The following is a 15,474-nucleotide window of genomic DNA, read 5'->3' as shown; positions in this document are numbered from 1 at the left end:
TATAAAGCAATAGGAAACATATTGACATTCTGAGTTTTTGTACTTCATGCATTATTAGATTAGATAAACCAAGAGGAGACTCAGAAATAAGTTAAAAAATATAATAGAAATACATTTGCAGGCCACTGAGAGGTTGCACGCCAAGTGTGTAAATGTACTACGAGTGCCTTGTTCCCTTCTCAGGGAAGCAGGTGACATACGTAACCTGGCGTCATTTTACAGTAACCACCAAGTAACTATGGTAACGATACACTTGTCTAATTTTAGTCTAATGAAGGACTAATCCTGAGTTGAAGGAAAGGGGCGGGGCTTTGTGTTCAAAACAACCGTCAGTTTTTCTATAATAACATCAACCTGCTTTGCTCATTATTATGTTCTCTGTTCTGTCATAACAGCTTACACTGTGTCATGTGGATGCACCGTATAAGCAGGGTTAAAAAATGTAATGTATAATTATATAATTGGTGATATTGTGAAATATTTTTTCGAGGAATTGTTCGATACGTGAAAGGAGCTTGTGAAATTTGTTTCTAAGTAATATAGCTGTTTTGTCTTTAAGAAAGAGTAAAAATGTGACATTCATGACAAAGTAACTGTTTATTAACTGTTTAGAATTATTACATTGTAAGTTAGATCTGGAATTAACTAACACAGATGTTTCACAGCATTAAGTTTGAACTATTAACTATAATTAAATATACATTAACTATAAATGAATAAAAGACACATCACATCTTAAAAAAATTGCAAATTGTTTTTTGTGGTGTATAAATGGATTTATAACATTAACTATTTTGAGGGACAAAAAAAGCAGATTTATGTTACATTATTATGTATTATATCATATAACCATCATGCTGCATAAGTAAATACAACTGCTCGTTCAGTCCCACCAAAGGATATAAATCCCTTTAGTCTCACGTGTGCTCTATTTCTGAACAGGTTTGAACTGATGTTTCACTGTAGGCCTCAAAATAAACCTCCTAAATTATGTTTACGTAAGCCTCATTGCTAACAAAAATGTAAACTATCTTCTGGGAGCAAATGGAATCATCTAGATTAGCATAGTTTAGGCGTAAGTGCAAACATTTTCCTTTGTTTTCTAGTCAAATGTGAATGCGAGTTTGGTCCTATCAGGGATAACAGTGTTAAACTTACATTGTTTTAGCATGGGCCAGAAAACCATCCTTCATGGTGTTAATATTCTCTGTGCTCATGCAGAGCTCTCAAATTGAGCTTTGTCAAAATTATGCACAGCACCTGATGGTATAATGGAACCCCAAGGAGCAAAACTGTCCAATTCATCGTAAAAGGAAACTAAAAATAAACACCGGCCTGCTGTCCCAGCTCAGCCTAAAAGCCAAAGCAAACAGCAAGGTGATACAGAGGCATGCATAACAAGCCACCGCAGGAAATCAAAAATAATTATGCGGATAAAAAAACCATAGCGCGGGCCAGTTACCACAGAGTTGAACACAGCTTCAGCGTTCCAACCAGTGCCGGAAACACGCTGGTGGGTATGAAGCTTCTAAAAACATGCTACCAGAGAAGCTTCATGTGGATTACAGTATGGGCTGAACTGAATCTCATAGCCAGATTTTTAAACATCTGCACTGGAAACAACCTCAAAAACATCAGCAAAGCCTGAAAAAAACCCACAATGAACATAGCGATAGGTAGCGGTGCCAGAAATACACAACATCTTAACTTGAGTAGAAGTAATAGCTGAGTAACTTGAGTACAATTAAAGAAAAGGATACTGTAGTAGGAGTAAATAAGTTGGGTGGTGAGAAATGTATTGAATTTTTTCTTAAGTAATTAAAGTTACACTGGTTAAGTAACATTACCTTCATTATTAACAGTATATACATAAAGAAAATGTTAGTTGGTGGCTAAATAAATAATATTAGGGTTTTAATAGTTTGCTAGATTTATTAGTTTGATCTAAGCCCATGTTAATTCATACAAGTTTTTAGCAACAGTATAATCTGTAGTTAGCTATTTTATACATTTTCCTGTGTCTATTATAGGCTAATTCAACCATATATACAGTATATACTGTGTGTGTGTGTGTGTGTGTGTGTGTGTGTGTGTGTGTGTGTGTGTGTGTGTGTGTGTGTGTGTGTGTGTGTGTGTGCGTATATGTGTGTGCGGGGGGGTGGGTGTTTGGGTTGTGTGTGTGTGGGTTTGTGGGAGTGTGTGTGTTGCTGGGGGTGGAGGTTGTGTGTTTGTGGGTGTGTGTGTATTTGTGTGTGTGTGTGGGTGCGTATGTGTGGGCGTGTGTGTGTTGGAGGTGTTTGTGGGTGTGGGTGTGTTTGTGGTGGAGGGGTTGCGTGTGTGTGTGTGTGTGGGTGTGGGTGTGTGTGCATTTGCACATCTTTTAATTGACTTTCACTCATTTTAAAAGACATTTTCTTTTACTCTGTAGTAAAATAAACTGTAGTAAAGTTGAATTATTAAAAAATATTTATTATTATTAATTATTAATTATTTTATAAAAATAAAAAAAAAACACAGAAAAAAACTATGATTCAAATACACTTAAAAAAGTACCAATAAAAGACTGTGTAGTATTTCCTTCCCTCGCTTGCCAACAGCTCCTTGCTCATAGAACTATATAACAAAAAAACAAAAAAACATAGGATTATTTATGGCTCTAACAATAATCACTGAACATTTTGCAAATGAGTATAAGATGCACAAATCACTACACCTATCAGATTTGATCTGTTAATCCCACTGATATATGAGGTTGATCCGTGCAGCTTCACTGCCTGGTTACAGCAGCTTGCTATATTTTAGGAACCCTGTAATGAGAGCTTAATGCCTTCTCTTAGCACTAGATCAGGTTAGTTAAAACTTTGATTTGTTCATATCAGGACCTTCTGGTGCCAAACAATCAGAGCTGTATACAGCAAGTTTTGCATTCTTGCGTGTTTTCCATTTTTAATGTTCAAAATTAAATGATCATTTATGGTTATCCAGCAATTTTATAGTAGTTGCATATAGCTGACATACCAAAGCTATAGCAGACAAAAAAAAATGTCAAGTCTCGATTCTTGATTGATTGCATGTTTAAAGGGGAAACGGGTATCAGTTTACTTGCACATGATACAGCTAAAGACAGCTTGTGGATGCACAAGAGTTGCTCTACACATGCTTCTGGCAGGATGCCCAGGTCAGCAGGGTGACAGGGTAAAAATGGAGAGTATTCGTCTCGCTGTAAACGTCCCTCCTTTTCTTACCATGTCCACGTCAGTGTTTCAATTACAGATTAATTTCTAAAACAGTACCACAAAGTCATTTCTATCATGCTAATTAACCCATTTATATTATATCATAGACTCTTGACATACAGTACATTATTTTTATCAGAGTTCAATTTTAGTGATGCCATTCTACACCAAATGTACCTATATCTTAGGTCATGTCAGTGTAGATGTCTGTTCTAGTCCCCACTGCTGCTTTCTTGGCATTGGTTTGTTTCCTCACTGTGTTCACTTGCTCTGTGTTCAGTTCTGATTTAGTTTCTTTGTTGTGTCCATGCATCGTGACTAACACTTTAACCCTTATGAAATCTTTGGTTCAAATTGCCCGTTGTTATATTTTTATTAAAAATGTTCCATAAGAAATCCTCCATATTTGCAAATGCATTTTTCAGAGCTGCATATTATAGCCAGTGAAAGCAATAATCTTTTGTTTCTCATGCTTCTCTGTATTTGATAAATCTGATCATTTGGAAATTAGACATTGCTCCATTTATTTATTTATTTATTTTTTTAAGATGTTGGTTTTTTTTTTTTGTGGACCTCCGTTGCATTAATCTATTAAAGTAACACCGAACCATGGGTACAGCTCACTCATTCAGGAACTTGTATTTTACCTGATTTGATACAGTTAAATAAATGTAGGGATGTTTGCTAAGGCTAAATGGAGTAGTTATTTACCCCTTGCCCCGGTTTTGCGACTGACTGCAAAATAATGCAAACTTTGCTTTACTGTAATGCTGCAATTCTACCCTGCCTTTTTTCGTCCGTGGTAATCTGACACTGTGTCACAAACGTCACAATGGCATCATCAATTCCATGGACAGAGAGAGGATCGTGGCTGTTACCCTGCAGCTGTCAGCGACTTGGCTACAAACAGAACGATTCAGTCTTGGTAACAGTATAACGGATAGACCCATGTGTAAATGTGCATTCAAAGCAAGTATTTTAGTCTAAGATATCAAACATTTGGCAACATCCCAGTGGGTGAAACCTGGTAAAGCTACGTTGGTCAGAGTCTCAGCGTGAGCAGTAAACTTTTGTGTGTCTCTGAGACAGGGAGGTAGAAATACTTCCTACCTAAATTTAGCACACGAAACGTCTAATCGTCAACAGCAGCACCGTCTTCCAGCAACATTTTAGGCTTATGGACCAGTTCAACCCTCATGTTCCTGGGTTCTATGTTGTTATTGTTTTGTTATCCGGATTACGCGTAATTGGTATTGCAAATTGCTCCACGTGTTGGTTCAAGTTCTGTTTGGCTGTCTGGAACACACTAGGGTTTGACGTGCGACGAGCATCTGGTGTTGCAGGTTAATTGAGGGTGATTAAGATGATTAATAGCTTTGTTTAAAAGAAAAACACAAGACAGAAGGATTGGTGTTACTGAGCAAATGTTCCAGAAGGGGACAGGCCAGAAGGTGAAGAAGGAGAAGGTGAAGGGCCTCAGAAACAGAGAATGGCCTCAGTGAGGAAGCTGCTGGTAGGCTATGGACCTGAGGGCCAAAGCTCCCAATGCTTTCACGTAATGCTTAGGAAAGTAAAGTTTGAGTGCCAAAGGAAAAGGTAATATTGACATGAGACTGTACATAAGCAGTCAGTGTTTATATTTGTCTGTGTCTGTATGTGCCAGAGAACAAGTGTGACCAGAGGAGTAACTATAGGTTTAATTTTCCATCATGTAGATTCAACAGTACCACGGTTTGAAGAAAATTTCCACTTTAACTTGTATAAACTTGTAGAACTCCAGTTGTTTAAGCTTCTACCCAAGTTCCTAAATATATTTATGATATATTTTCAAGAACAAAAACAGACACAAAAAAACAAAACAGAAGAGTTAGTATTTTAATAAGATGCCATGAGCAAAATTGGTGAGCAAATGTACAATAAAATGTTATCATCAGTTATTTTCTACCGCTTATCCGAACTTCTTAGGTCACGGGGAGCCTGTGTCTATCTCAGGCGTCATCGGGCATCAAGGCGGGATACACCCTGGACGGAGTGCCAACCCATCGCAGGGCACACACACACACTCTCATTCACTCACATACTCACACACTACGGACAATTTTTTTGGAGATGCCAATCAACCTACCATGCATGTCTTTGGACCAGGGGAGGAAACCGGAGTACCCGGAGGAAACCCCAGAGGCACGGGGAGAACATGCAAACTCCACACACACAAGGCTGAGGTGGGAATCGAACCCCCAACCCTGGAGGTGTGAGGCAAAAGTGCTATCCACTAAGCCACCATGCACCACTTACAATAAAATGATAAAATAAAAATATTTAAAATATCCTAACAGTGTTGCTGGTGAAGCTTCATGCTTTTCTCATCTGTTCATTCAGGTCCATGGTCAAGCTTCATCCAGGAGGCATTTCTTAAAGGTCCTAAAGATGCTGAAATCTTTAGTTCAGTTTAATTCTATTTGTACAGCCACAAAGCAGCTTCACAAAAATATATAAATTCAGCACATAAATGATAAATTTACCAATTTATCCCCACTGAGCAAGTCAGATGTGGTGGTAGGGAGGAAAAACTCCACAAGACGCTATGAAAAAGAAACCTTAAATAGGAACCCGACTTAAATAGAATCCGTCCTCATCTGGATGACACCGGATAGTGTGATTATTAATAATCTCCCCTATATAACTATGTACTCTATAGACCAAAAGTGCAGTAGTGCTGACAGGAAATAAATCTGGTTTTAACATGATGTATGTGTTATTACATGAAGTTATTATTTGTTCACTGATTGAGACTTTGGTTTAAAAAATGTTTCAGTCCTCAAGCTTTATAGGTTTATAAGTGGTGCCATCCACAGAAAAGCTAATTTCACTCTTTACACTGGTCTTGGAAATAATCTTTGGGGGAAAATAAATAAATAAATTCATCCTTCTGGTCACTATGGACATTATATATATGGGGCAGTTGTGGCTCAAGCTGTTAAGGCTCTGGTTTGTTGATCGGGGTTCATGCCCCTGCCACTGTTGGGCCCTTGAGCAAGGCCCTTAACCCTCTCTGCTCCAGGTATCTGTAATGATACACACCCTATGGACCAAGGTAAGCAAAACGAAGTGAGGTTTATTGAAGTCCATGAACATATATATATCAGAAAAGAATGAAACACCACAGCGCAGCAGCACACACAAACACACACGCAGGGGATATCGCAGGAATCCGAGTCAATGAATCCTTAACTTAAGGAAGTAGATATAGAAGCGAATCCTGTTGCTCCGAAAGCGAGGACAAAGGAAGGGTAGCCGATTGCTGGAAGACAAACGGAAGTCTGGAGCTTGAATGACTGCAGAGAAAATGTCGTTAATACATACGAGAGCAGACAGTGAGTGAGTTACTGAGAGTGGCTTATATAGTGTGTGTTGATTGGAGAATGAGGAACAGGTTGTGCTGATTAGTACTCAGGTGAATGTGAATGCTGGTGAGTGAGGGAAAGACCTGGTGACTCCGTGACAGTATCATCTCCGTGACAGCTTTGACACCATATCTTTATTTAGATATGCGAAGAAAAAGATTTCCACTGTGCTGTAATGTATATGTCGTAAATGTCCATGCCCCAAATCATTTATTCATTCATTCATATATTCTGGAGGTGTGAGGCAAACGTGCTAACCACTAAGCCACCGTGCCCCCCAATCTAAATCTTAATCAACTTAATTATTTAAAAAAATTACCAGCGTATATTCATCGATGAAATGAAGCTTTCTGTGCCGAGATGTTTATTTAACATTAATAGAAAGAGTCTACAGTGTTGGTGTGTTGTAACAGTCAATATGTTTTCAGAATCAAATGACTTTACTTTCTGGGTTAAAGGTAGAATGACAAGCTACACAATTTTGTCTTATTAACTTTAAGAAAAAAGGTCAAAAGTAAAACTCTTGTGTTGAGGGAAGAATCGTTTATAACTGTCATTTACAGTATAGGCACCAACATAAGTAATAACAGTAACTTGTTTTTTGGGAGTTCTGCAATATTCAACATAATAACCAATAAGATTAAATCACTTTAGGACATGCTGTTATTAGAAAATGAATAAACCTCAAGGAAGTATTGATATTAAATTTTGTATTATATTAATCGTTTTGTTCTATGTTTATGTTCTGTAAAGCTGCTTTGTGACAATGTCAACTGTAAAAAGTGCTAGACAAATAAACTTGAATTGAATTGGAAATAGTATTAACTTCACTTTACATCAACCCAACCTGGTGCTTTATTATTTTCCTATAATAAGCACATGCAAGTATGTTATTTCTATAAAAAAAAAATCACTTTTTTAAATATATATCATTTACAATTTCACAAGGGTGTACCTTGGAGAGATTGGTGTAATGTATAGTCTACATATAATGAAAATTTCAGTAGACTGAGGTCTGTTTTGTCATTTGAAATTTCACCACCTGTACCTCCCACGTACAAAGCAAAAAGCTGATTCTGATTTTAATTGAAACTCTATGCGGCCACTGATACCAGAATGAGCTGCAATCCCTAATCCAGCCTCTGGTCCTGTTTTCCCTGAGCATTCACAGCATGAATTGTCATGTCTGTAATGATAATCCTGTTAGAATAAATAGCCCTTAAACATGGTGCTGTTCTTGGCTGGGGTGCAGGCTGTACAGCTGGGATGGATACTTCTCTACTATATCACGCCATCTCACTTCTCCAACAATCTGCCAAGTCAACTCTCTCTCTCTCTGTCTCTCTGTCTCTCTGTCTCTCTGTCTCTCTCTCTCTCTCTCTCTCTCTCTCTCTCTCTCTCTCTCTCTCCCTCTCTCTCTCTCTCGAACAGCCGTTCTTACTCTAACATCCCACATTCATTTGCTCTTGGAGCCTTCACTCAGACATAATCAGTGAAGGTTTGTGTGTCAATAACCTCTCTTTTTTCATTCACGGGTCTGGTAGTGGTGCAATCAATCACTCGGAATAAGGTGTCAATATGCTTGTATGCCACTTTTATGGAGCAGCAACCACATAACACGCAGGGGTGGGTTCTTTTTCCAGGACCGTCGGCTGTTATGGCTGTCCTGTGGTTAAGGTTACCCGTAAAGGAGAAACAAACCTAGGCACAGTAAATACCTTGCTAATGGTTTCATCGGGTGGGGAACGCAGCTATGTTCATCTAAATATTGCTGCCCAGCCTAAGAAACTCCAGAGGCATTTAGGCATCCTGTTGCTAACCAAGGACAGTTAAGATGCCAACAGTGAAGGTTAAATCATTGGATGAGTACATTTCACTCTTTTTGGTTATAAAAAGCAATTGTCAAAACATGACTATGTTAGGAATATGTGTTTATATGTCATTGAGATGCAGCACTGTTGACCAACCTGAGTGCTCTCAGCTTCTGTAGTTTGAATCAGGAAATCTGTGGTTTATGCTTTTGGAACAGGAAAGATGGATTTTGGGAGTTGAAGGTAACTGAATAGCCACACAGCTGCAGCAGTGGGCACAGACCCCATGCTGGCTGAAAGAAATCAGGACAAACAGAAAGAGAAAGACAGGCGGAAAGACAGTTTTAGCATTCCCGACTGGAAAAACCAAACCCTACGAGCAAGAAGTAAAAGAAATCCACATCCATTTGCATCTGTAACATTCACACAGGCAACTAAACTAAACAACTAAACTAAACATAAATAATAACCCGAACATAAAGTTTTATAGTAAGGTGTTGGACCCTGATGAGCTGACAGAAAAGCATCATAAATTTAGAAAGTCTCTGGAAAGTCTACAGAAGCAATCAAAACCAAAACAAATTGCTTACATTACACTCCAGAATGGAGTTGACATCTGGTGAGTGTAAAAGCCATAGGACATGAAACCACACTTGTGCCCTGTGGATAGAGGAGGAGTCAACTTGGAAGAGACCACACCCATTTATATACAGTGGTGTGAAAAAGCGTTTGCCCCCTTCCTGGTAAAACATAATTTAACTGTGGTTTATCAGTGGTTTACCCAGTCCTGATTATTGCCACACCGGTTTACAATCAAGAAATCACTTAAATAAGACCTGACTGAGTGACGTAGACCAAAAGATCCTCAAAAGCTACACATCATTTACGGCATTTAGTGGACACCCTTATCCAGGGTGACTTACAATTGAGGATTAAGGGCCTTGCTCAGGGGCCCAGCAGTGGCATCTTGGTGGACCTGGGGTTCAAACCCATGACCTTCCAATCAGTAGCCCAACACCTTAACCACTGAGCTACTACATCATTCTGAAATCCAAAGAAATTCAGGAACAAGTGAGAAAGAATGTAATTGAGATCTATCAGTCTGGAAAAGGTTATAAAGCCATTTCTAAAACTTTGAGACTCCAGCCAACAACATGGAACAGTGGTGAACCTTCCCAGGAGTGACCAGCCGACAAAATTACCCCAAGAGCACAGCGATGACTCATCCAAGATGTCACAAAAGACCCCACAACAACATACAAAGAACTGCATGTTTACTTGTGTTATCTTTGACTAATGTTTAAATTTGTTTGATTATCTGAAACATTCAAGTGTGACAAACATGCAAAAAAGAAAAAATCAGGAAGGGGCAAACACTTTTTCACACCACCGTATGTATATATATATATATATATATATATATATATATATATATATATATATATATATATATATATATATATATATATATATATATATATATGCTGTATATATTCAAATGATTTGCGAGACACAAGTGAACCCACACCAGACCAACAAAATAAATAAACAACATAACTTACAACTGTTTTTTCCTTTAATTTGTCATTTTTCTGTATGTCTGATTGTTTAATAGTAACTTCAACAGTCATCATGTACTCAAAAAAGTACATTTAGTCAAGATTCACTCATACGTTATGGTGAGAATCAGAATGTTTGCAGAGGATGCATGTAATTCCTGTGCTTTCAGGGTTTCCTCTGCATACTTCAGTTTTTTCCCCACAGTCCAAAGACATACATTCTAGTCTGATTGTTATCTATCAATTGTCTGAAGTGTGTGATCGTGTCCTCAACTGTACACTAATATGGGTCGAAACACCTGGTGCTCCAGACTTGTGGGATAAACTCCAGGCTCCCAGCGACCCCGTATAGGTTAAGTGCTACTGAAAATGGATGGCTGTCTAGTCGAATTATTTTTACAGATCACATAAATGATCTTCCCTTTGGAAGTTCAACACATATTTGTTAAGAGTCTGTCTCGTTATTTTAACTTGTTATTTATAGCCATGAACGTATTGCTTAAATCGTTAATGTTATCACCTTTAATACTTATCATTGTAAACAAGAATTTTCTATAGCTGTAATTTTCTCTGCAAGACCTTTTAGACCAGTTTTTTTTCCGCAAAAAAATACAAATAAATAATAAAAAAAAAACATTTCACAATAATAACAACAACAACAACACCAGTTACCATCACACTGACACACTTTAGCCAAATAAAATATTTGAAACTCCTCAGCTCTGTGGACTTTTAATCGGATGCAGCAGGTGAGGAGCAGAAGGCCAACCACACACACTGAAAGAGAGCCCTGCGCTCAGGGATTTGGCAGTGTGTGTAACCCTAGATGTGCTTTTGGGGGGATTGGGATCATGTACCAGGCACAGGGGGTCAATGTGACAAATTCTGCCTGTGTAGGGAGCTGGCAGTGGGATCAAAGTGGAGCTCGCGAATCCTGATACTAAACGTTGCTCATATCCTGTCAACAGAGACGAGATACTGACGTCTAGCTTACATAAACGATTTGGGGGTGACTAAGAGCATCATGTAAGCATAAATAAATCTATGGTGGCAATATTTTTTTCCACATATAGGCCAGGAGAGTGTCTGGGTTAGCAAAGTCAAGTCTCAGCTGTGGTGAGTGTTAAATAAATGTTACTGACATGCAAATAAGAAGGGTAAAAAGTGTCACTTTAACAAGAGCACTGGCTTAGAAGTTGCTTCTTAAAGCGGAGAGAAGCTAATGCTGTGGTTGAGTCTGTTATTCGCTCCGTCAGCATGCCGATCCTGACCCAGTTCCAAACTGCATACCTCTGAAACATTTTGGGGAAAAAGAATGCTAATGAAGTCACACAGACACTCAGAATAGTAGAAAATTACACACATATTTAGGAGTAATTTACATTCCCTTTAATCTAGGTAATTGTTTGGCAGCAGATCTGAATCTAGTCAACTACTAAAAAGCAACTTATCAAGCAGAATAAATATGTTGTTAAAATGGAAGGTGGATAGAAATGTCACTGGTTTGAAGAATGAAATCGATCATTGTGTTGTGTTGTGTTATGTTGTGGAGTATCTAGCTACAAGTTATTACTTCTAATTAGTGTAGAATATAGACTTAGATTTGTCTAAAGAATACAGAGGATTCTTGGTCAGTAAAAACTTAAAGCTTTAACATCCACAGCCATATAAATGAGCATGAACAATTCTCATGGCAAAGTGCACACATTTGTTTGTAACCTATGCAAATCAGAATGAAAATACAATTGACTTTAAGCACTAAATTAAGGACACATGAAGGTGAGTAGCTTGCTATAAGGCTTTAGTTTTTGTTGATTTCCTAGTTAGTTATGTTAGGCGCTTTCTCAGGAATGATAGCATAGCATAGCTAACCTTTTTTAAACCCATGTATAATAATGCATCTATTTCACATGTCAAGTATAATATTATTATTAATAATCCAGAAAAAGCCTCTTTGCTACCCGGAGTCTTTTTTTCTTCCTCACCTGGGTATGATTAAGGTTCCTCTGAAAGCGTCCTGATGTGGTGCCCCTATCTACACTCTGAGATCTGCTGAGATAGAGACAGACAAAGAAGAGGGCATGGCGATATCACTCGTGTTGACGCCACACGGTCCAGAGATGTCAAAACTATCTCGCTCCCCTATGAGAGAAATTGTAATGAAGAGACAAAAAAGAAAGGAAGAGAAAAATAGAGGTGGGATACAGATCAGCTGCAGGCTAAACAAACCTGCCAAGGCTCCAGAATAAAATCACGATCATGTGAGAATAAAGAAAAATGTTGCTAAGGCAACTTTATCTGATTTGCAGGTATACAGAGCTGAAGTTACGCTCGAATACAAAAGGGGAAAAAGTAATTGTACGCTTGTATACAAAACCTGTGTAAGAAGAATATACTGTATAGTTTAAATATGTTTTATATTAATAAAATTGATTGTTATAAGGTTGATTAAGGTTGATAATTATTATATTAAGTCTTGATTTTTTGATTGTTGATTTTTGTTGGCAAGCTGTCTTTTTTTTTATAATCTAATTAATTTTAACCAACCAAAAAAAAAAAAAAAAAAAAAAAAAAAAAAATAAAGGCTGGTGAGGAAATTGGCTAGAATATTGACTGCTAAAATTCTCGACATTCCACACAATGATTAACAGATAAAATGTATCATTATTTTATTAATAAATGGTTTATATTTATGAATAATAATATTTACATTTTATAATAATTTTTAATAGAAAAAGTGTGGTGTGATGTAAACAAGTTATTATTATTATTATTATTATTATTATTATTATTAAGGCACAGGCTCCCCGTGACCCGAGAAGTTCGGATAAAGCGGTAGAAAATGAATGAATTATTATTATTATTATTATTATTATTATTATTATTATTATTATTATTATTATTATTATTATTATTATTTTATTATTATTAAAATAATGCATGTAATAGTTACATGGCAACTATTAACAGTCTCTCTCTTTCTTGAAGTTGATTCTGATTGGCTGTAAGGTGTTCGTTTAAATTTTAGTAATTGTAGCTGTAAACAATTTACAGTTTAATATCCAACATCACCAACAGACATGTTTTTGAAACTAGATTTAATTTCCTGGTAGTTTAATTGCACTTTTTGACCATACAGGTTTACAGAAAAGCTATTATTTATATTCACAATATCTGGTGTCAGGATGATAACGTGGTCCCTTTTGACTCTCAAGGTTTCTTCCTTATATCGTCTCATGGAGTTTTTTCTCACCAGCTCTGGCTTACTTAATAATTTAGGAAAAATATCCGAATGTCAAAATGTTAATTTTTTTTAAAATGTTTTATATATTAAAAGTATATCAAATATTATTTTATTTGTTCTATACAAATAAAATTTAAATGAAATGAATATATTGTTTAAGAAATATAAACCATTATATATACACACACCATCACGTTTTATTAATATCAGATTTGCCATATTAAATATTCTATTGGCAATGATAACTCATAACTTTTATTTATTTGTCATTTCTGTAAAGTTCCAGGGATGTAATCACACACCATTAAAATGACATGCTGTTTAAATACATAAAAGATGAACATTATGTATTCCACTGTATGACGTCCATGCATCTTAAAAATATGCCTTCCACTGTGCATGAACTTAAAACAAAATCATATAAAATTGTACGTATTTACGTATCTTTATAAACCAGTACATATATATAGATATTATATAATCAGGGAAAATAAAGCTTAGGTGTAAACCTAGAGGCTGTTGTATGAATACACGAATACAAGATAAAATAAATAAAAGATAAAAACATATTTTTTAACTAGCACACAATAGACAACCCAAGGAATATTATTAAGACGTATTAAATCGAAATATTTTGGAATCAGAGTAACTCCGGCAGAATGGTTTTCTCTATCAAAAAAAAAAAAAATCTAGAAAAATAAATCACTACATTTATAAAACCATGTCAATTCTACAGAGAATACTTCTTATCATCTCATCAGCAAAGCCTCGACAGAAAACGGTAAAGGCCTCCCATTCTTCATCGTGTTGGGTTTAGTAGCCCAGTCCTTGTGTGTGTGTGATTCAAGCCCTGATGCCCTGCAGTGTTTTTCTGGCTTCTCAGTCTGTGACAGCACCTTCGCCTCGGTCAGAAATAGAGTGCTGTCGCGCTTTGACGTGACATCCAGTCTGTCAGCAGCAGCACTCTGTCTCGTGTTGTGAGACGAGGCAGCTGGGGCTCTTTCTGCCTCTGTATTTCCTCTGTTTTTGCAACAATAATAGTGTGAGTTTTGAAATGAGGGCAAAGGAACAGATTCCAGACACGACTCTGTCCCTTTGCAGGCGTAACACGATTTTAGTGATGTAGAAATATTCTGTGTTGTGAGGATTTCCCTGGAACAGTGCTCTACAGCCCTGGTTTTAAACTCCTGTCTGTGGCCATGGAGATCACACTCAAACACCAGTGGATTGGATTTATAAGCTGACATGTAGCCGGACATGCTTCTCTCAGACAGTGGACAGAAGCAAGGGGAAGGAGCTGGAGACACAGTGGCCTGAAGGAGGACGATTTTATGCAGCTCTTCCATCTCCCTCTGTCTAAGCTCTCGCTCCAGCATCACACTCTCCAGCTCTTTATCAGCAAAAGCTCTCCTTTTTCTCATCTTAACGCTAAGTGGAGGATAGTGGAGTCTCGACTGCCAGTCTTCCGATGCTGGTGTTTTACATCCTATGTTTAAACAAAAGCACAATATCCTGTTTACTTCATTAAAACAACATTATTGACCCAAACCATTTCTATATTTATTTTAAGTGTTCAATGTATTTTAAAACACTTGCACTTTGTTTATCATGATGTTATTACATATTATACAAAGTGGCAAGGACTTGGGCTGTAGTTGCAATTAAATTTGTAATATAATGATTATGCATATCCTTGGATACCTAAGCTACTTAAACTATTTTAAGTTGATGCCATGACAGAAATCCACCACTTTTCTTCTACCTTTTTTTGTTCTTTTTTACTGATGTATACTTTGTTGTCTACACAGACATTTCATTTGCATAATTTTAATTACCTTAAATAATCACAGATAGATCCTTTCCCTGCCAGAGGGATATGTAATAATGTCTGAGCTAATCCAATTTCTCTCTGTGGATGGGTTAATGAGATCGGTGTTAATTAAGGCTTACCCTCCAGTATACTCTTGGCCAGGAGGCTAGGTGTTTTGGGGTAACGCTGGTAGGTTTGGCGTCTCAGGAAAGAAGAACTTCTTTGAGTTTTCTTACTCTGTTAAAGAAATAAGCAGCTTTGCATGAATATTTGTGACTTTAAGGTCTGAGTGTCAGAAAAAAAAAGTTTATACTACTTTATAAAAAACTTATAACAGGTTATAAGTTTCCTGAAGCTGTAGTTACCCATGGATTAAAATAAATAAATAAATAAATAAATAAATAAATAAA

At 36.9% G+C, this 15,474-nt stretch overlaps 1 protein-coding gene across 1 annotated transcript in view; it reads right to left on the bottom strand.

Annotated features, from left to right (window-relative positions):
• Positions 1 to 13,429: 13,429 nt before the first annotated feature.
• Positions 13,430 to 15,474, bottom strand: part of dmrt2b (doublesex and mab-3 related transcription factor 2b) — a 3,259-nt gene continuing 1,214 nt past the window's right edge. The window contains exons 2-3 of the mRNA XM_027154429.2: positions 15,205 to 15,301; positions 13,430 to 14,740 (exon numbers count right to left, since the gene is read on the bottom strand). Of these exons, the coding sequence (XP_027010230.2) occupies positions 14,004 to 14,740; positions 15,205 to 15,301 (834 nt within the window). The 3' untranslated portion in view covers positions 13,430 to 14,003. The remainder of the gene's footprint in view (positions 14,741 to 15,204; positions 15,302 to 15,474) is intronic.

The sequence above is a fragment of the Tachysurus fulvidraco genome, chromosome 5, assembly GCF_022655615.1.
Source record: "Tachysurus fulvidraco isolate hzauxx_2018 chromosome 5, HZAU_PFXX_2.0, whole genome shotgun sequence".
Classification (NCBI taxonomy): Eukaryota; Metazoa; Chordata; class Actinopteri; order Siluriformes; family Bagridae; genus Tachysurus; species Tachysurus fulvidraco.
This window is presented reverse-complemented; position numbering and strand designations above follow the sequence as displayed.